The sequence below is a fragment of the Tasmannia lanceolata genome, unplaced genomic scaffold, assembly GCF_043159265.1.
Source record: "Tasmannia lanceolata isolate RefF3 unplaced genomic scaffold, GAP_Taslan_0.1 ptg000003l, whole genome shotgun sequence".
NCBI classification, from domain to species: Eukaryota; Viridiplantae; Streptophyta; class Magnoliopsida; order Canellales; family Winteraceae; genus Tasmannia; species Tasmannia lanceolata.
The window spans coordinates 16,157,289-16,178,011 of NW_027518680.1; the positions used below are offsets into that span (position 1 = coordinate 16,157,289).

General features: G+C 40.1%; 1 protein-coding gene across 13 annotated transcripts in view; it reads right to left on the reverse strand.

Annotated features, from left to right (window-relative positions):
- LOC143852494 (uncharacterized) overlaps nucleotides 1-18,530 on the reverse strand; it is a 56,480-nt gene extending 37,950 nt beyond the window's left edge. For 10 of the 13 annotated variants that reach the window (XR_013236780.1, XR_013236779.1, XR_013236782.1 and 7 more), the window contains exons 1-8: nucleotides 18,221-18,530; nucleotides 6,296-6,331; nucleotides 5,585-6,202; nucleotides 5,352-5,504; nucleotides 5,116-5,274; nucleotides 4,356-5,029; nucleotides 4,190-4,277; nucleotides 3,213-3,428 (exon numbers count right to left, since the gene is read on the reverse strand). Coding sequence is in view for 8 of the 13 variants with exons in the window: in XM_077361879.1 (XP_077217994.1) it covers nucleotides 3,213-3,428; nucleotides 4,190-4,277; nucleotides 4,356-5,029; nucleotides 5,116-5,274; nucleotides 5,352-5,504; nucleotides 5,585-6,202; nucleotides 6,296-6,298 (1,911 nt within the window). In the remaining 5 variants the exon portion in view is untranslated. The remainder of the gene's footprint in view (nucleotides 1-3,212; nucleotides 3,429-4,189; nucleotides 4,278-4,355; nucleotides 5,030-5,115; nucleotides 5,275-5,351; nucleotides 5,505-5,584; nucleotides 6,203-6,295; nucleotides 6,332-18,220) is intronic. The other 3 variants (XM_077361883.1, XM_077361891.1, XM_077361945.1) reach the window with 3 other exon arrangements.
- Between the last annotated feature and the right edge of the window lie 2,193 nt (nucleotides 18,531-20,723).

Sequence of the window (20,723 nt, forward strand, 5' to 3'; positions counted from 1 at the left end):
AGGTGATGAATTTAATGAGGGGAATTTGGGAGTTGAGGAGTTGAAGGTCGGGGCAATCTTCCCAAATTTGATTCTTTAAGAAGATGGCAAGAGAGTACGAAGTTCAACACCGGTTTGTATATGTCCCGATCGAAACAGCACCTAAGAAGTATGGCCTTAGATGCAAGGATCGAAGTTGCCCATGGCGTCTGACAGGGACCACCTACTTGGATTAGGTTAAGGTAAAAAGGTTTATACCAGATCATACATGCTCAAATTCATTGACTGGTAATGATCATCCCCTCGTCATAGCATCTTGGGCTGCTGAAACCTGCTTAGGCTTATTCCCCCGTCAAGGAGACATCAAGCCAACATTGATAAGAGAATTCATCAAGGATCGTTGGGGTATAACTATATCCTACCGGAAAGCGCACATGGCGAAAGTCATTATCCACGAAATTAAGTGTGGAAATGCTGAGGCGTCTTATCGGATCCTGCCTGCATATGCTCATGAGATGGTAAGAACTAATCTCGAAAGTATTATGCGTGTATGCCGATCTTGAGACCTATGGCCAAATGGGGATGATAGATTTGGTCGTCTATTCTTCTCATTTGGCCCTAGCATTCGTGCCTTCAATACCATTAGACCCCTGGTCATTGTCGATGGGACACATCTTCGAGGCAAGTATAGAGAAATTCTGCTAGCCTCAACTGGGATAGATGGTAATGGTGGATTATTTCCGTTAGCATTTGTTGTGGTTGAGGGTGAGTCATATGAAAGTTGGCTATGGTTTCTGCTTATGTTCCGTCAAACGTTATTACGATTGCGTCTGATCGGATGAAGGGGTTGCTTAGAGCAGTAGCTGAGACATTACCCGGTTCATACCATAGCTATTGTATTCGTCATATGAGTGCCAATTTTTATTCAACCTTTAAGAATCAAGTTCTTCGTAGACAGTTTGTGAGAGCTGCTTATGCCCTCAGAGAGTGTATTCAAAGAAGTGATGGATAGAATCAAAGCGATGAATATAGAGGCATACAAATGGATGGAAGAGGTTCCGAAAGAAAATTGGGCCAACGTATATTTCGAAGGGTCTAGATATAATGTGCTAACGACTAATGCGGCTGAATGCTTTGATGCCATACTGAAGGAGGCAAGGGAGTTGCCGATTACATCACTCGTGGATCACATTAGATGGAAGGTTTCATACTTCTTTCAAGCACGTCAGAAGTTAAGACATTCATGGAATACGCGTTTGACACCTAAGGCAGAAGAGTGGTTCGCATCGGCAAGTGATAGTGCCCGTAGGTATACACCTTATGCGTGTAGTTGGACAGAATATGAAGTGAAGTCATTAACTAATGCGGATCGGGTGGACTTGGAAAAAAGAACGTGTACATGTGGACGATTCCAAACGATGGGAATGCCGTGCGGGCATGCAATGCAGCCATGGGGATGAACCATTTGGACCCATATCTATATTGCCAGGATTGGTTCTTCGCCAATACATATCGGAATACATATGAGGGGGTGGTTCATCCCACGCTTGATCGATCACAATGGCCGGAGCTTCCCACTCGTTTGACATTAGTATTGCCACCACTGGTAAGACGACAACCTGAACGACCTCGTAAATGCCGGTTGTCGAGAGGGTTGCAAATAGGATCACATCACAACTGTAGTACATGCGGCGAACCTGGACATAATAAACGATCCTGCAAAAATCGTCCTCTTGTAAATCATGGAGCAAATGTGACACCCATTATGCCTTCCGAACCTATACAGAACAGGTACGTGTTTTAATTTTGTTGAATTCTTAGTCAATGAAGATTGTCCACAATATTACTCACATTTAGTTGATCGGTATAAATCTTTTTTGTAGGTCTGGTATATCCTGCCAACCTCCATTCTTTCTGTAGCTACAAGACGATTTTTGGTAGGTCTGCTATAACACGCAGCGCCCATTCTTTTTGTAAGTATGAAATGATTTTTTTGCAACGGTATACTATGCAAACCGCCGTTCTTTTTTGTAAGGAGGTGTTGCTTTCTGTTTGGGTATATCCCTCCATTCCTTCGAGTATGAAAGCATAATTTTTTATTTTTTTTTGAAAAGTGACAAATATATATACATATCTAAATTTCAGACTTCCATACGAACATTGCATGAAGAACGGACCAGGGAATACATCTATAGTAGATGAAAAACTATCCAAGAGCTATGCCATTTACAATCCCCCATAAGATGAACAAATGTCCAAAAACTATCCAAAAGGTAGCATTCACAGAAAGATGAACAATTATCCAAAAGCTATCTCAAAGTGATTCGTTCAAAAACTATCCAAAAAAGATGAAGAAAACACCTACAATAGTAGCATCTCAAAAAAACATCTACGATCTTCCGCGAAGATCATGAAGGAAACACCTTCTCTGTCAATCTACTCATCTGAGTCTTTGTCCGCTTCCTCGAACCTACAGTAGTAGCATCTCAAAAAAACATCTACGATCTTCCGCGAAGATCATGAAGGAAACACCTTCTCTGTCAATCTACTCATATGAGTCCTTGTCCGCTTCCTCGCAGTCCTTCCTCAACTAAACGACTAAATTCTCTACGGCGCCAATCTTGTTGTCCTGAACAGTCATTCGTGTAAGCACCACATTGTGTTGAGCAGTCATAGTGTTCTCAAGCGCCGCAAACCGCTGCATGATGAACTCTTCGGTGACACCTTGCCCTTGATTAGCGGCAGGTAGACCAAGCTTCCTCCTCCTCAGTGACGAACCATGAATAGGAGGGGATGGATCCTTTGTAAATTCGCTGTGCAGGGGTACTTTAAAGTGCTCAAATATGCAAGTAAGGATCATGCCGAAAGGTAGAGACGCTCTTTTTCGCCCAATGACTTCACTCATGAAACGGAATATCATGTTAGCAACGTTGATTCTTCGTTGGGTGATGAGGCAATAAAGGCTGAAGGCTTCTAAATGACGCACGGCATCAAAGGTTCCAGAACGAGGGGTAATGTTGTGGGCAAGGATTTTGTGCAGTACTCGAAGTGTGTGCTTGAGGTGTTGTGAACGAACATCAAATTCATGATCATATTCTATACAAATTTCCTGGTAGATAGTAGCTTCATGTCCTCGAACAACTTCTAAAGGTAATGAATCTACGAAACATCGATCAATACGTAAGGGTTTTAAAATAGATATGAAATTAAAGTAAGTCTGTAGGGGTACTTACCACTGGCAACGCCATCGGAAAATATGTAGCATCTTGAAGAGAATTGTAAAGTACGAAGCATTCCTTAACCATATCCAATTCTAGCAGGATCCAATGATTGGGGACATTTAAGGGAATGAGGACTCTTCTTAGTTCTGAATGTGGGATTTCCTGTAGACGTTGAACGTATTTGGCAACCATCTCGGGACCGGTATAGCTGCTGTCGGTCATACATTGCTATACAACAAAAATGAACAATGAGACAGCAACAAATTTCATATATACTCATTGAAGGAATATTTATATCGATCTAGTCTACGTAGAAATTGGTAGAAATGACAACGCATGCCCATCTTCCTTCCTTTCTTTTCGTATATGTAATTTGTGTAAACGTTGATAACCTATATATTATGACGTATGTCAGGTCAATGTGAGGCCAGTTAGGTTAATCAAATGACTAACTTACGGGAGAGCTTAACCACCCTCGAGGTTTCAAGAATGTCAGAAAATATTACACAAGCTAAAGCATAAACAAATAGTACATAACATTTTCACTAACTGACTACTCAACATCCCTCTCTTATATCCCCAACCCATCTCCAACAGACCTCATTTCACCCTCTCCCCCATTAAATCTAACCCATCTCCATTACCATCAGCACCCCCATTTTCCTCCATCCAAAATAACACACCCCAACAGACCCCATCTCTCCCCTTTTCCATCTCCATTCCACCCATACCAACACCACCAGTATCCATCCCTTTCATCTCACCAAATCACATCCACATCACCCAACAGACCCAATTCCCATTTCCCTCATCCCTCACAGCTATCCCTAAACCCACAAACACCAAAGGCCTAAATTCACCACCGAATCACAAAATTTGAAGCTTCCATCTATCAAAATCTAAGAACCGAAAGTAAAAACCACAAAACCAAACAAAAAGAAAACAATTTAACAAAATCAAACAATTCACTCAAAGGTTTCAAGACTTACGGGAGAGCTTAACCACCCTCGAGGTTTCAACACCGTCTCGATGTCTTCTTTGCACATGTTATTGCATTCACTTTCGACGACCTTGTCACTACAACACAAAACAATGAGTAGTGTTAGGAATTGTTGATTGGTCCATGGCATAAAATTGTAAGGTAAGGAAGCCTACCAACTAGAAAGCGCACGAATAGCTTTGAGCTTATCGGATCTTTGTTTGTTGACTTCTCCATCGACGTTCTTCTTCTTCTGCCTACCAGGTGAAGTGAATGGTGACTTCTTAGCGGGCTCTGGTTTCTTTGACGCCAGGCCTTCCTTTACCCCTCTTATGATGCTGCTAGGAGCCCCCTTTTCTTTCTGTTCAGTTTCTTGACTGTCAAGTACATCAAAAATCTCGTTCACATCCCCTCCTTCGTTTCCACCCTTCCTCTCCTCCACTCTCCCTACAGGTTTCTCTAGAATCTCGTTCACCTCCCAACCTTTCACCATCCCCTCTTTCTCTCCACTCTCTCCCTCTACAGTCTTCACTTCCTCCTCCCTAACATCTTTCTCCCCACCCTGCCTCTCTCCACTCTCTCCCTCTACAGTCTTTTTTTCCTCCTCCTTAACATCTTTCTCCCCACCCCGCCTCTCTCGACTCTCTCTCTCTACAGTTGGAACCTCATCCTCCTTTTCATCTTCCTCCTCATGTATCTGAGGAGTCTTCCTCCACTTTAGTTCCTTCAACTCTTCTTCAAGATTGCTTACCCTCCTCTTCAGCAAATTGAATTCTGTAAGGGAAACGTGTATCTCTCTCTCATCTTGCTTCTCTTTCCCACGTGCCTTTCTTTCAAACTTTCCTCTCTTCTGATTTATCGGAATGAGAATTCCATAGGATTAGATTAGGATAGAGTATATAAACTGAAAATTCACTAAAAAGGATAATTGATTACCAATATAGGCCCAGATTTGTCCTTCATCTTCACCTCTGCAATGGAGACATCAACCAACACATCAAGGGAGCTAGATACTACTTCATTGCCTCCAGATACTGCTTCCTTGCCTTCTATTAGACGTACTTCTGTTGCAAGAGGCTTTAGCCTCCTCACCACCTGAAATCCATTTTGTTTTTTCAGTTAGCAGAATGACCATAATTTGCGAATACATAACCAAAATACTTGCACCTCACCTGCGATAGTTCCAGCTTTCCATCACTGATAATGTCAATCAAAGCACTATGTTCCTTCCTCCTCGTATCCATCTCAGCGGTCCACTTGAATAGACAGGGACTCGCATCAAGATGAGCAGGTTCCCACAGGGATGTATGCTCAAATAACCATACCTAAAACGATGACATAGTTATTTATTAGATAATAAATCAGTTAGAAAATATTTGAAGTATGCAGAGTTTGTCAAATTCACCTGTAATAGAATCGAGCATCCGAGTATGCTCCCCTTTCCCTTGTCAGTATATGCATCTAAAGACTTTACCAAGTAGTCATACACGACATATGCCCACGCAACATTTCCTACGGTCTCCATATCTATGTAGGGGAAGAGGCAAGAAGAGGCCTTATGCTTCGTCTGAGGGAACAAAAAAGTGCTAAACAGTAGCAAGAAGACATGCTTCACTGTTGCCTCCACCGATTCTTTCTCAATTGAATCTAACTCGGCATGGATTACGTCCAAAATCTCATCAAATGAAGCTGTCTGACCACTAAACCTCCAACCTTGCACAGGATCCGGGCTACCCCAGTCAATTTCGATTCTTTCGCCTACCATACTTAACCCTAAAATTTGTGCTACATCCCTTACTTCGAAGGCCAGTACCACACCACCTATTCTAAAGGCCCTACGTTCTTTTTGCCAACACCGTACCAAAATGGTCATAACTTTTTTATGAAGTTCGACACCTTCTAGATTGACCAAATGTCCAAATGGGCTTCTTCTTATCAAATTTTGATGCTCTTCCCTAAGTATTAAGGACTGCATGCAATCATGAAAACGGGAAGGACAACATCTAGATGAAATATAAAATGCCTGCACAGAAATGCATTATCGTGAAAGCGTAAACACTTTAAAAACATTGGTAATGGGTGAATAAATATACGGGTAGAAGTCACAATCACTCACCATGATGTCATCAGCCTAGCCTTACTCCGCCCTTCTCTGCAGAAACAAAACCATTGCAGTATGTGAGCAAATGTTTTCAACCACCAAATATTAGATTTGAACCACATATAAATTTAAACCACTACTAAACCATATAAATTTAAACCACTATCAAACAATAAGTACAGATAAAAAGCACAATTTCAACCCATTTCAAATACTAAAACAGATTTCAACCACTATTTCAACCCATATCAACCACTTAAACGATTTCAACCAGTATTTCCTCACTAGAAACCACTAAGTAAACACATATTATGAACAGTGGGAACTTTGAACCATAGACACTTTGAACAAATAAAACAGATTGCAACCAAGCTCAACCAAAATTCAACCACTAAATTTCAAGCCCATTTCAAACAATAAGTACAGATTTCAACCACTTCAACCAATTTCAACCACTAAAATAGATTTCAACCACTATGTCAACACTTTCAACAACTAAAATAGATTTCAACCACTATTTCAATCAATTTCAACAACTAAAACAGATGTCAACCACCATGTCAACAATTTCAACAACTAAAACAGATGTCAACCACAATTTCAACCAATTTCAACCTAAATTTACAAATTTAAACCACTAATTCATCACTAGAACAGTGTGATTTGCAAAACTAACTAAGAAGACAATTTCAGTAACTAAGAAGACACTTTGAACAATACAGATTTCAACCAAAATTTCAAGCCCATTTCAAACAATAAGTACAGAGTACATATTTCAACTACTATTCCAACCAATTTCAACCACTAAAACAGATTTCAACCACTAATTCAACCAATTTCAACCACTAAAACAGATTTCAACCACTATTTCAACCAATTTCTGTTAGAAATGGGGATAAGGAAGAGACGGAGAAGAAGAAGAGTGAGGGAGAAGATGGTGAGATTCTCCACTAAGGAGCTCTCCCATGTAATGATGTATATATAGAGCCCAAAATAGGGCAACATAGTACAAAGACTACAATATCCTCACTAATACACGTAATGACCAAAATGACCTTACACTCTTCAACACTCCCCCTTAAGCTGGAGTGTACATACTATGGAACTCCAGCTTGCTACAAAGACCATACAACAACAAAAAGACCATACAACAAAAAAGGTACAATAAGCTCATACACACAGCCAGCTTGGTGTAACAGCCCCCCTCAAGCTAGTGTGTGTGGTGAATATATAATGAAATACATAACAAAAAAAAGGATAGCAATGGCCACATTGAATAGAATGACAGTGAGAGCGATCACAACAGGGCCTCCACCTGAATCAAAGCAAGACGAACAAATCCGCATATCAATGAGCAATGGAGGCGCCTCGGCAGGAACCAACAACGATCCTCGAAAAAAAAAAGCATGCCAAAGGCATGAACATGAGCAACGGTGAAGCACCACGAGTAGATATCAGTTGAACAACACATCTCCATGTGAAGAACCATCAACCAACCAACGACGATCAACCAACCAATAGGGCGATATAAAGATCAGCCCACTACAACAACCAACCAACGACAGTCACACAGCACGTCGCCTGGAAGAAACAACAACAAAGCCGAAAACAACACTAACGACCGGGCATACAGCCCCAACAACGACAAGGAAGAGAGCAACGCTAGCGACCGGGCATGTAGCCTCAACAACGACAAGGCCGAAAGCAATGCTAACGACCGGGATATAGCCCCAACAAAGTGGTTTGCAACACAAACCACTACAACCACAACAAATGCGTGAAACTACGCCTAGGAACTACACTCACTATGTAGAAGCACCAACAACGTGGATTGCAGTGCAAACCACTACAATAACAACAACAACAACAATAAAAGCGTAAAATTATGCCGAGCAACTACACTCACTATGACTATGTAGAAGCATCAACAACATGACTCGTTGTTTTATTCTTGTCCTGTTCTTTCCATTGTCTTCTATGCACACCAAGTGTTTGGCAAGATGTCTAAGAGAGGTGTCGTGTCTTGAAAGTCCTTTTTTTCCTCGTTGCAAGTTGAAGGCATTCGGCCTTCAACTTGAGGGGAGTGTCATCATGTAGTTGTGTTAGTATGTAGTTGTTGGTGCTATCTTGTCTTAGTTTTGTCTTGCTATTGTCTTGTGGTTTTGGTGTTGTCTTGCTGTTATCTTATTGTTGTGTTGGTGTTGTCTTGTTGTTGTCTTTGTTAGTAGTCTTTTAGTTGGTTGTTTGGTTGTTGGTGGACAAGGGTTGTTTGGTTCGTTAGTTGTGGTTAGTTGTTCGGTTGGTTGTTAGTGTGTGTTGAATGTTGGTTGGTTGTGTTTGTGGTCGGTTTGTCGAATGGATTGATTGTGGTTGAGATCATAGTGGTTGTTGTTTAGTTGTGGGTTTGTTGGTTGGTTGGTTGTGGTCGGTTTGTCGGATGGATTGATCGTGGTTGAGATCATAGTGGTTGTTTTTTAGTTGTGGGTTTGTTGGTTGATTGGTTGTGGTCGGTTTGTGATCATCGTTGGTTGAGTTGGTTGGCTTGTTGTTGGTGATTGGTTAGTGTTTGGTTGGTGTTTGTTGGCTGTAGTTGGTTGTTGGTTCTCGATTGGTTCATTGGTTGGGTTGGTTGGTTTGTTGTTGGTGGACACTCCATCCATGGAACTACATGAGGGCTTCAACACTCCCCCTCAAGTTGAGGCCGGAGGCCTTCAACTTGCAACGAAAATACGACCTTCAACACACATTATCCCTCTTGGAGATTTTAACAAACACTTGGTGTGCACCTTTGATATCAACCCAAACATCATAAGAAACAACGAATATGGAGGGATAGAACAAGAATTGCGATGGAGTAGAAGGGGGGATGAGACTCAAAACACGAAAGAATGAGAGATGGAAAAGATTTAAACCATAAAGAAAGGATTAGAAAACTAGAAAGAAACCGACAATGGATTAAGATGTAGAAAAGAAAAGATTTATGGATTTAAAACAAAAGAAAGAACAAGAAAGGGATTTATGGATGGAGAAAAGAGAATAAAAGAATATACAAGAGGGGACTTTTGTGTTTTTTTTTGTTCGGAAAAATGGTGGATTTACAAATCGTAAAGGGGTTTGGGTTTAGGGGTCCACAAGATGGAGGTTAGGGTGTGAGGGCTATGGAGTTAGGATTTAGAGAGGAGAAACCCAAAAAATGAGGAGGGAGGGAATCTCAATTCGTCGCGTCTTCAGATGGTGGGGGCGTCTCGTTGCGTCTTCAGGATACTATGTGGATGAGAATGAGATGGAGAGATGGAGTGGAAAGGACTCTTCTTTCCTCTTTCTTTCCCTTAGGATCTTTGCTTTGATACCATGTTAGAAATGGGGATAAGGAAGAGAAAGAGAAGAAGAAGAGTGAGGGAGAAGATGGTGAGATTCTCCACTAAAGAGCTCTCACATGTAATGATGTATATATAGAGCCCAAAATAGGGCAACATAGTACAAAGACTACAATACCCTCACTTATACACGTAATGACCAAAATGACCTTACACTCTTCAACAATTTCAACCAGTAAAACAGAATTCAACCACTATGTCAACACATCTCAACCACTACAACAGATTTCAAACACCAATTCCTCACTACAAAGAAAACACAAAGAACAACTAAAATAGATTTCAACTAAATTCAACCAAAATTTCAAGCCCATTTCAAACAATAAGTACAGAGTACAGATTTCAACTACTATTTCAACCAATTTCAGCCACTAAAACATATTTCAACCACTATTCCAACCACTAAAACAGATTTCAGCCACTATTTCAACACATTTCAACCACTAGAACAGTTTTCAACCAATTTTAACCACTAAAAAAGATTTATTTCAACCAATTTCAACCAGTAAAACAGAATTCAACCACTATTCCAACACATCTCAACCACTACAACAGATTTCGAACACTAATTCCTCACTACAAACCACTAATTGAACTCAATCTCCACAAAGAAAAACTTTAACAAAGCTTTTGCAAAACTCTAACAAAACCATAAGGGCCCGTTTGGATACCCCTTGGATTCGGATTTGGAGGTGAATTTGGATTTTTAAATCCAAATTCGGCGTTTGGCAAGCCTTTAAGACATCTGGATTTGGATTTGAGTGAAATCCACAAGATTTACAAATTCCTCATGTTAGTGTAAATTTTTGGATTTATAAATCCCTTCTCCGAGAGGTTATTTATAAATCTAAATCTGACCCATAAGAGGTTAAAATGGCCAAAATATACCAAAAAAGTGTTAAATGACTTAAGTACCCATCCGCCATTAAAAACTGATCAAAATACATCGTATTAGGTAAAATGACTAGAAAACCCCCGAGTCAGGCAAAATGACCGAAATACCCCTTACTAGGTAAAAATGACAAAATACCCCAGTCGTGCAAAATGACTAAAATACCCTTATGACATAAAAATGATCAAAATAACCTCATACAGGGTAAAATTACTAGAATACCCCAATATCATGGAATATTACTAAAATACCCCTAGATCAAATAAAAATAACCCATGGCTCATAAAAAATGACTAAAATGACTAAAAATACCATCATTAGATAAAAATGATAAAAATACGCCATATTAGGTAAAATGACTAGAAATACCCCTGTACCAGGTAAAAATGACAAAACACCCCTAAGTCGTGCAAAATGACTAAAATACCCTTATGACATAAAAATGATCAAAATAACCTCTATATAGGGTAAAATGACTAAAATACCCCTAGATTATGAAAAATTATCAAAATACCCCTATATCAAGTAAAAATGACCTATGGCTCAGAAAAAATGACTAAAATGACTAAAAATACCCTCATGAGATAAAAATACACCATATTAGGTAAAATGACTAGAATACCCCCCAGGTCATGCAAAATGACCAGAATACACCTATACCGGGTGAAAATGACCAAATACCCTGAGTCATGGAAAATGAGTAAAACACCCTTATGACATAAAAAATGATCAAAATACCCCCATACAGGGTAAACTGACTAGAATACTCCTGAATCATGGAAAATGGCTGAAATGCCCCTATATCAAGTATTTTAGGGCTTTGGTTTTGTTAGATTTCAAATTCAAATCCAAAGAGCATCCAAACAAAAAAATAATAATTTAGATTTGAAATCCAAATCTATACGTGGTCATCCAAACGGCATTATTTATAAATTTGTGAATTTTAAAATTCTTGATTTCAAATCCATGGATTTTGGAAATCCAAATTCACCTCCAAATCCAAGGGGTATCCAAACGGGCCCTAAAGGAATAATACTCGAAATTAGATTTCAAAAACCCTAAGTACTCGAAATTGATTTTGCAAAACCCTAACAAAACCCTAAAATAGTGGTGGAAATTAGTTTAGCAAAACCCTAACATAATACTGACTGAAATGGGTATCACAAAACCCTAACAAAACCCCATGAAAAAATATTTGCAAAAGCAATGGAAGATGACAAAAGAAATGGAGCAATGGGTTTTCAATCTCTCACATCTGAAAAACCCATTGCTTCAATGGGTTTTGCATCTATTAAATATCTAAAAAAAATATGAGAAGAAAACCTACTTCAAGTTCCTTCAACTACGGCGGCTGATCTCCAACGGGATTCACCGGCGTGCAAAAACGGTTCAACGGCGTGAATAAAGCTTTTGCGAAGTGAAGGATTCACCGGCGTGCAAATAACGGGGGATTCACCGGCGTGCATAAACGGGGTTTTCTTCTCCGTCGAAGGGGATTCACCGGCGTGACGAAGAGGTTTTCTTCTCCGTCGAAGGGGATTCACCGGCGTGACGAAGAGGTTTTCTTCTCCGTCGAAGGGGATTCACCGGCATAGGGAGAGAGGTAAAGTAGAGAGAAAGGTAACTTTCAAAAGTAAAGTAAAAGTTTAAAAAAAAGTATTTGCTTATTCGAATGGGTTGAAGGGCAATTCGGTCCTAAAAAATGGGTGAACAGTGAAAAGCACTCATTTTTTGTCCTTTTCAACTTCCCACTGTTTTTTCAATAATATTCCAAAAAACGGCTTTTTTTGTCATTTTCCCAAAAAAAAAATCTTCAGCTGATCATTAAATTCTAGGCTACATTGACCTTTTCTTTCATTCATTCCATTCTTTTTTGTGTGTGCTTTTCTTTTTGAAAGGAGAGGGTGTGGAATTGAACCTGCAACATCAATGTTGAGGCAAAAATCACCATTCAATTGCACTATCAGGTCAGCCTCAAAACAAACATACCCTTCCTAAGTGATGCAAATTATGCGGGTCAAAGCAAGCACAAATAAACCTTGCCATATTGATATTGATAAAGGAAAAAGAACAAGCAAATGATTAAACAGTAGTTAACTAAATGCCCAAGGCATTAAATAATTCCAAGGGACATCCAGTAGGAATTAAAGAGACCAGTGAGGGCTAAGATAAATCCCACATCATTGGGGCCACTATTTTGAATGAGCCAAAAAAGAACCCTTAACATGATATTTCAATTGGAATTGCTAACATTATGGATGTCAAGGTCATTATATTATAAACTGGAATTGACCTGCTAGCAGAGGCGACATTGCGAATCTTTGGATCAATAGGACTCACTCAATATTATTCAATGGCTATGCCTAAAGAACTCCCCCACTTTGGATCATGCAAAATTTCCAGCAATACAATCAGATTTGGGCATCCTTTACCTTTACAGCCAGTCCAATCCTTCATGTTTGAAGAGAAACAATTCAAAGACTTAAAAGCTAACAAATCATGGAGTGGAGAGTTAACCACTAGGATAGGTGAGGGTGATGGATTGAAAGCTAAGGCTCTGGTATGAGTTGACAACCTTCCTTGCTTTCATTAGCTTCTTATGATAGACTTTCATTAGCTTCTTATGATAGAGGATGACTCCCTTTTTACATAATTATATCAACAACAAGAAATCTTTTTGATAGATGCTAACTTTATGAAATTGTCGACCTCCGTGAAATATATTTTTGTGTCCATGAGAATGAGAACATACAGGGAATGCAACAGGGTTAAGCATTAAGTTCAGAACACTCTGCAAAGCGTTTGGAATTAGGTTCTTAAGAGTGTGGCTTCTATTAGAGTAGGTCACAACACTTTTAAGTGTTTCCCTTTTACATAGGGTTATGCTGTTCATTTCATGGTCTCAGTTTATCAATGGACGACAAGAAGAAAAGGATATAAGAGAGACTCGGCACATTTTAAAGACCATGATGACCTGCCTTATAACGGGACCCTCTATCATACCCAAGGAAATTGCTAACCTTAGGCGTCAAATAAAGTATCATATGCACTTGAGATTGACTCTGACAAATTTCACTTAAGATCATAAAAACTTGATGCAGATATTATCATATTAAGGCACTCTATAGACAACACATTTTCTCCCTCGATATGTATACATATATATACACATACCTAGATTCTTGTGTTCGTGAATCAACTTAATAGGCGAGCTTTACATCAGTTTTGACCCTGAAACTTAAATCAGTTTTGATCCTGAAACTGGCCGACGATTTTTTTTTTCAAATGCGCTGAGAAAATAGAAGAAAGCACTAGCAACCAATTTCATCCAAGGCAATTTAGCATGGACCCACAAGAATAAGATGAGCAAATAATACACATACCTACTAGAAAAGACATTTCATTCAAGTTGCATGCAAAATAGAAAAAGTGCTAAGTTGGTAAATTTCTGTTCTGCTGTTGAATAGATGGATGAAGAGGCACCTAGGCTTCTCAAACACAACAGATGCATCCAAAAATATTTTTATTTTCATTTTTACTCACTTAATTACTTGTAGGTTTATATAATACTCATCAAAATTAAAGAACAGCCTGATTGAGGGTTAAAGTTCACAATCCTCCAAGTTACCACATTTTAGATTCATGTACAGATGAAGAGAGGCATATTATAACCAATGTTTCAAAACACGTATGGGGGTCAAAACGCGGATGAAGAAAATCCTTGTCAACTCAGCATGACACGGTTGAGTACTCGGTTGACGCGGTCATATCTCGGGAGAGCAAAATGAGTTTTTATTGACTTTGTAAGGCAAAAACGTGGAATGCGGCCAAGGCAAAATATGGAACGCGACCAAGGCAAAAGGGAGACGACTAGGAGTAGTCCACGATGATACGAGTGAGTTTTGAAACTATGATTATAACACTACAAGTTGGGTGATAATAACGTGTCGTTTTTCCCATTCTTACATTTGTGTTAACTTAAATCACTTGCAAAAAGATGAATGATAGAACGCAGATGGAAAAGCAACTAAGCCCATAAAATACCCAGTTGATGAATAGTTTCTATAAAGGAAATAACCCAATAATACATTGAAAGGAAAAAAGTTCCCTTTCAAAGGGATATTAAACCAAAAACAAAAAATGACACCCACAATCCAATCATGTCCACAAATATCAAACATCATTAAAAGAATATAATGTTATCATTCTCACAGAAGAAAACGAAAACCAAAATAAAATATAAAAAATGTTGGAAAGTTGCCTTGTTTCTTGTCATGGTGGGAAACCGAAATAGGAATTGGGTTTTTAGGTTTTCTTAAAACCAAATGGATATAAAAAGCTTGTGCTCACATGTTAAGGAGTGTGGAGGTAAGGTGTGCAGCTGGGGCTTGGGCTTCAAGAGAGTGCCGGTTTGGGGTGTGTCAGCTACTTCAAGGGAGAGAGAAAGAGAGAGAGAGAGAGAGAGGGAGAGAGGGTTTTTTTTATATTGGGTTTCTTCTTAGGTTTATCTCTTGGGTGTTCTCTTGGATTTTCTCTCGGGTTACTCTCGGTGTACAGTCTTGGGTGAGAGAAGCGATGAAAGGATTGCGGGATTGCGGGTTTGTAGGTTTGGGTTAATTCATTATAATCCTTGTAGATTGTTTTTCTCATAGTGGAAGATCGTGTTCTCGACCGTGGATGTAGCCATTCCGATTAGTGAAGGACCAGAGAAACTCTCTAGTTATGAATTGGGTATAGAACCAATGGAGGATGCTTGGTTACGATTCCGAATTCGCTATTACATGTTTGCTCTAGTCTTTGTTGTTTTTTATGTTGAAACGGTCTCCATGGGCAATGGGTTTCGATGTATTGGGTGTATTTGTAAATCTTTGATTTTCCGACTTTCAAAGGCGATTGGGTGTCCATTTTGCAAGAGAACTCCTCCAACAGCAACATTTGATTCATCTGTATGGACTTCAAAAGGTGTAGATACGATCGGAATAAAAATCAAACTCAAACCAAGAGGTTGGAATTGGATTGCTCGGCCCCGTCAAAACATTGAACTATTAACAAACAAATCTAAAAGCAAATTTATGATCAATTATGAACATCAAAATGAACAGATCAGATGAAAATACAACGGATTCCCAGATCAAGATAGATGGATGCCAAAATTTATGGATCATCCATATTTTATCAATATTTGTTTTCCATTAAGAAGTCGAACCACATAAAATCTCGATGTTCATCTTGTGACTTGTGTTTATTTTATCTTTTCGGTTTATTTATGCACGATTGGATCAAATTTGCCCCATGGATTTTCTCAACAAGTGGTATCTGAGCACAGGTTGGAGCGATCGTCGTTGGGCAGTGGTTGGAGCGATCGTGGTTATCGTAGTTGGATCGTGGTTAGAGCGATAATTGGTGGTAGAAATATTGTCTGAAAGATTCTCGTTTATGGTGGAGCGCTACTCCAAGAAATGGGGAGGAATTTAAGATGGCGGCAAAATCAAGTTCTACCCATTTCAACATCGAAAGGTTCAATGGAAAGGGCAGATTCACTATATAGCAGATGAGGGTGAAGATCATCCTAGTTCAACAGGGCCTAGCTAAGCCATTGAAGGGAAAGGATTGGAAGCCAGAGAAGATGACGGATGCCGAGTAGGAAGACATTGAGTCGAAGGCGGTCAGCACAATTCAGCTATGCCTAGCATATAACGTTGTGTTTTAACGTTATGGAACAAGAAGAAGTGCAAGTTATGGCAGAAGTTTGAAAAGCTTTACATGTCAAAAAGCTTGGCCAACAGATTGTATATAAAGCGACAATTGTACAAGCTGAAGATGCAAGACGACGGAGATCTTCTGAAACATATGATTGTACTCAATGGGATTGTGGATCAGCTCCACAAGGTTGATGAATAGTTGAAGGAAGAAGACAATGCCCTATTACTTCTTTCTTTACCTCCTGATTGATATGACAAATTGGTGATGACTTTATTGTGTGGTAAGGATACGGTAAAGTTAGAGTAAGTCACGGCGTCACTAGAATGAGAAGCAAGGGAAGCATGTTCTTAAGGGGAGTTAAAAGAGCATGGATTGGTTGCTCATTGAGGGAATCAAACAGGAAGGTCGTCTTCAGGAAAAGGCAAGTCAAGATCCAGGATCAACGGAAAGGGCGAGCAATGTTACCATTACAAGGAATACGACCACATCAAATAGGATTGTCCGAAGCGAGCTTACCAGTCGGACAATGGTGCTACGAATATTGCGGTGGCTGTAACGAATGAGCAGAGCAAAGATGTTAGAGACGTTCTCACACTCTTCATAGGTAATCACACTTCTCCTCATGATGAGTGGATTCTAGATTCAGAGTACTCTGTTCATGTATGCTCCAGGAGAGAATATTTTAATACGTTCCACGAGACAATGGCAAGTGTTGTGTCCTTAGATGACGGATCTACCTGTGACGCCACGGGAGTTCCAACGGTGAAGAACAAGATGTTCTCACACTCTCCATAGTATCGCTTGGCCGGTTGGACTCTAAAGGTTGCAGGTATTCAGCTGCAGGTGGGGCCATGAAAATCACACGCGGTTGTATGGTTCTGATGAAAGGAGAGGAGTGTGGCGGATTATATTATCTGGTCGGGGACACAATGACTAGTGTTCCTAAGATCTCAATGGCTAGTTGGAAACGAAGTGGTAGCACGTGCACGTGTGGGGTCTCTTTCACGAGACGATGGTGAGGAGATGATGGTACCTGCAATGAGGAGGATGGATCGATATCCCTCTCTAGGGTTTGACCGAATGAGTCAACGAGTTGACAGCTACACATTTGCATTGGCTGTGTTAATCGAATTAGGAGTCGTCAGAACCAGGTGATTCGATGGTGTGTAGCTGACACTTCAGAAAGCCAAGTGTGGTTTGCGGCAATAGTGGACCAGTGGTGACATTAACGAAAAATCTTTAGGGGCTGGGAAACAACTCAAGGTGGAGATTGACGGAAAGTTGCCTTGTTTCATGTTACAGCGGGAAACCGAAATATGAAAGTGGGTTTTTAGGTTTTCTTAAAACCTAAGGGATATAAAAAGCTTGTTCTCACACGTTAAAAAGTTGAGAAGTGTGGAGGCAAGGTGTGCGGCTAGGGCTAGGGCTGAAAAAGAGTGTCGGTTTGGGGTGTGTAGGCTACCTCAAGGGAGAGAGAGAGAGAGAGAGAGAGAGAGAGGGAGAAGCGAGGGTTTTCTTGGGTTTCTCCTAGGGTTATTCTCAGTGTACGGTCTTAGGTGAGAGAAACGAGGAAAGGGTTGCAGGTTTGTGGGTTTGGGTTAATCCATTGTAATCCTTGTGTATTGTTTTTCTCATAGTGGAAGATAATGTTTTCGCAAGTGGATGTAGACATTGGCCCAACAACGTAAAATCTCGGTGTTCATCCCGTGGCTTGTGTTTATTCTATCTTTTCCGTTTATTTGTGCACAATCGGATCAGATTTGCCCTACGGATTTTCTCAAAAAAAAAAAAAAAAAATGAACGCATCATTCCCAACTCACTGGTGAGTAAAAGACTCAAAAGTACATATGCATCCAAAAAACAATATTTGCATACAATAATTAATCAAAAAGATATATTGTAAAATGTAAACCCATATGAATCAAAGCATTTTCAACGAAAGAGAATGAATGATAGTAGAGACATTACCTCGGACTGCGTAAAAATGGAATCCTTCTTTATTTTCGGCTGTGGCCGACCCATCTCCCCAAAATAAACTTAAAATCGGATGCTGAAGAGAACAAAAAGGATTCGAGAAGGCAAATTTCTTGGGTTCCCCTCTCAAAACAAAACCTGAGATTTTTATTTTTTTTTAAAACCTGAACGAGGCCCATAAGAGAATAAGAAAAAATGAACAGAAAACGGCAATGTGTTCTTGTTAACTGGGGAAGAAAAATATACGATGAAGGGTTGCCAAAAATAGAAAGAGCAAAGAGAGTTTCAGAAACTTCTTGTACCGAGAAACTAGGGCTGCAACTCGAGCCGGGTTTTACCCGACCCGCATCGACCCGACCCGAAAATAGCATGGGTTGGGTTCAAGTTTCATGGGTTTCGGGTCGAGCCGGGTTGAGCGCCCGCATGAATCTCGGGTCGAGCCAGGTTTGAAGGGGCCCGACCCCTACCCGACCCAAGTTACATAAGTTATAGTATGTACATTTTTTTCTATTGTTAGTTAAAAGTTAAAAGTGAAAACCCACGCACCCACTGTTATTGTATGTGAGTGTAATTTCTGCTTCTATGAGTTGAGTTGATTCAAGTGTTTGATTCAGCATTGTTTGATTGTAATTACAACATTGTTTGATTCAAGTGTAATGTGAGTGTAATTACATCATTGTTTGATTCAAGTGTAATGTGAGTGTAATTTCTACTTCTATGAGTTGAGTTGCCTTGCCAAACAAGAATTTTCCTTAAAAAATTGCGTCAACGTGAAAAAACCCGACCCAACCCGAGATTTATCATGGGTAGGGCCGGGTTTGGGAATCGTGGGTTTTCCGAAGAAAAAAAAACCCGACCCGAGATATTTCTCAGGTAGGGTTGGGTTCTCCAAAACCCGACCCGCCCGACCCGAGTTGCAGCCCTACGAGAAACCACATTCGCCCCAAAATATCCCAATAACATTTATAATGACCTTAAGCGTGTTATGTTACAAACTTACAATAAGCATGATGATACGTTCATCGGTCACTTGTCCCCCGTTCTTGGAAAAGGCGTGAATTACGAAGGGGAGCAGGATAAAACACCGGAATTCTTTGTTTCGTTCACCCCCATGTAGTGTTGAGAAAATCCGCCGGGGAAAACAATAAAGCAAGCCCCAAGATGAACACCAAGATTTTAGGGATAGTCATGTCAATCACACACATGGGTCAGGCCCACTATCTCCCCATTAGGGTGGGGCCCACCATTTGAAACCTCATGTCTAGGAAGTGCTATATTCTCTCCCTTTTGTTACTCGGACAGCCTTCGCTAGTGTATTTATGAGTTCTCTTTTAAACTACAGGGGGTTGTCCCAAGTTTAAAAAAAACCGGGGTTGAATATATCATTCCCCCTCATGTTTTTATGGGGTGGGGACCACTATCTCCACTCAAACACATGCATTAGGGTGGGCCCACCATTTTACACCTCATATTTTAACAGGGTGAGGACCATTCTTAGCATGGACTGGGAATGCTAGTAAGTTACAGTGAGCTATTACAAAAGCATGTGTGCTTCTCTAATTACTTCCGAGGAAGGACCGAGAGCAGTGTTGGGCAGAGCACACCAAGAAAATGAGCTTTCCATTCCATATGACAGGATCGTGACTTTGGTAAAGACAAGAGCGACTTTGGTCAATGTTGTATGGAATAAATATGGGCACCTCTATGAGCACCTACACCCTAGTACAAGGTTGAAACTTTGGGAGCAGGTGATCATAGAGACATACCAGATAAATTCGTCCAAACAACATTATTCACTATCGTATATGCCATGGTGGGCTTCGAGTGGACAGTGCCAAAGTTCTTCTGGTTCTTCTTTCATCACATTCCTCTACTTCACTCACTATGGCATGATGACTGTGTCAATTACTCCAAATTACCAAGTTGCATCCATTCTTAGGGCTGCTTTCTATGGAATCTTCAGACTCTTCTTTAGATTTTTAATGTTTCTCTCCCTCATAGGTAGTTTTACTTCAAAGTTAATTAAAAGCAAGATTAGGAACTAAAATGAGCTAGATAAATCGTTTGTTAAATTACATTGGTTGCTCATATCAATTCTGTAAGTTTCATGGTTTATTAAAAATGTTGCTCGTTTGGCTCAATGTAAAAGATGATGTAAACCTTTAAGCTGGTATGATATATGCTGGTTGTTTATATGTGATGTAAATGAAGCGGAAATTAGGGCTCTCTTATTCAGACTGCGTTGGGCTTTTGAGAACAACCAGAGGCCCCTAATTGTGGAAGGGGATTCTACCAATGCCGTAGCCTAGGCTTCTGGTACCTCTAAGGGGCCCTGGAGATTGCAGGAAATAGTTGCGAAAATATTGGATCTGATAAGGGCACTTGATCCGAGGATCGAACACCGTAGGCGATCAGAGAATGAAGTAGTGGATAGCTTAGCTAAGGCTGGAGCCCTAAGGGAAGAAATTGAAATAGTATCCTTCCTATAATCCCAGTT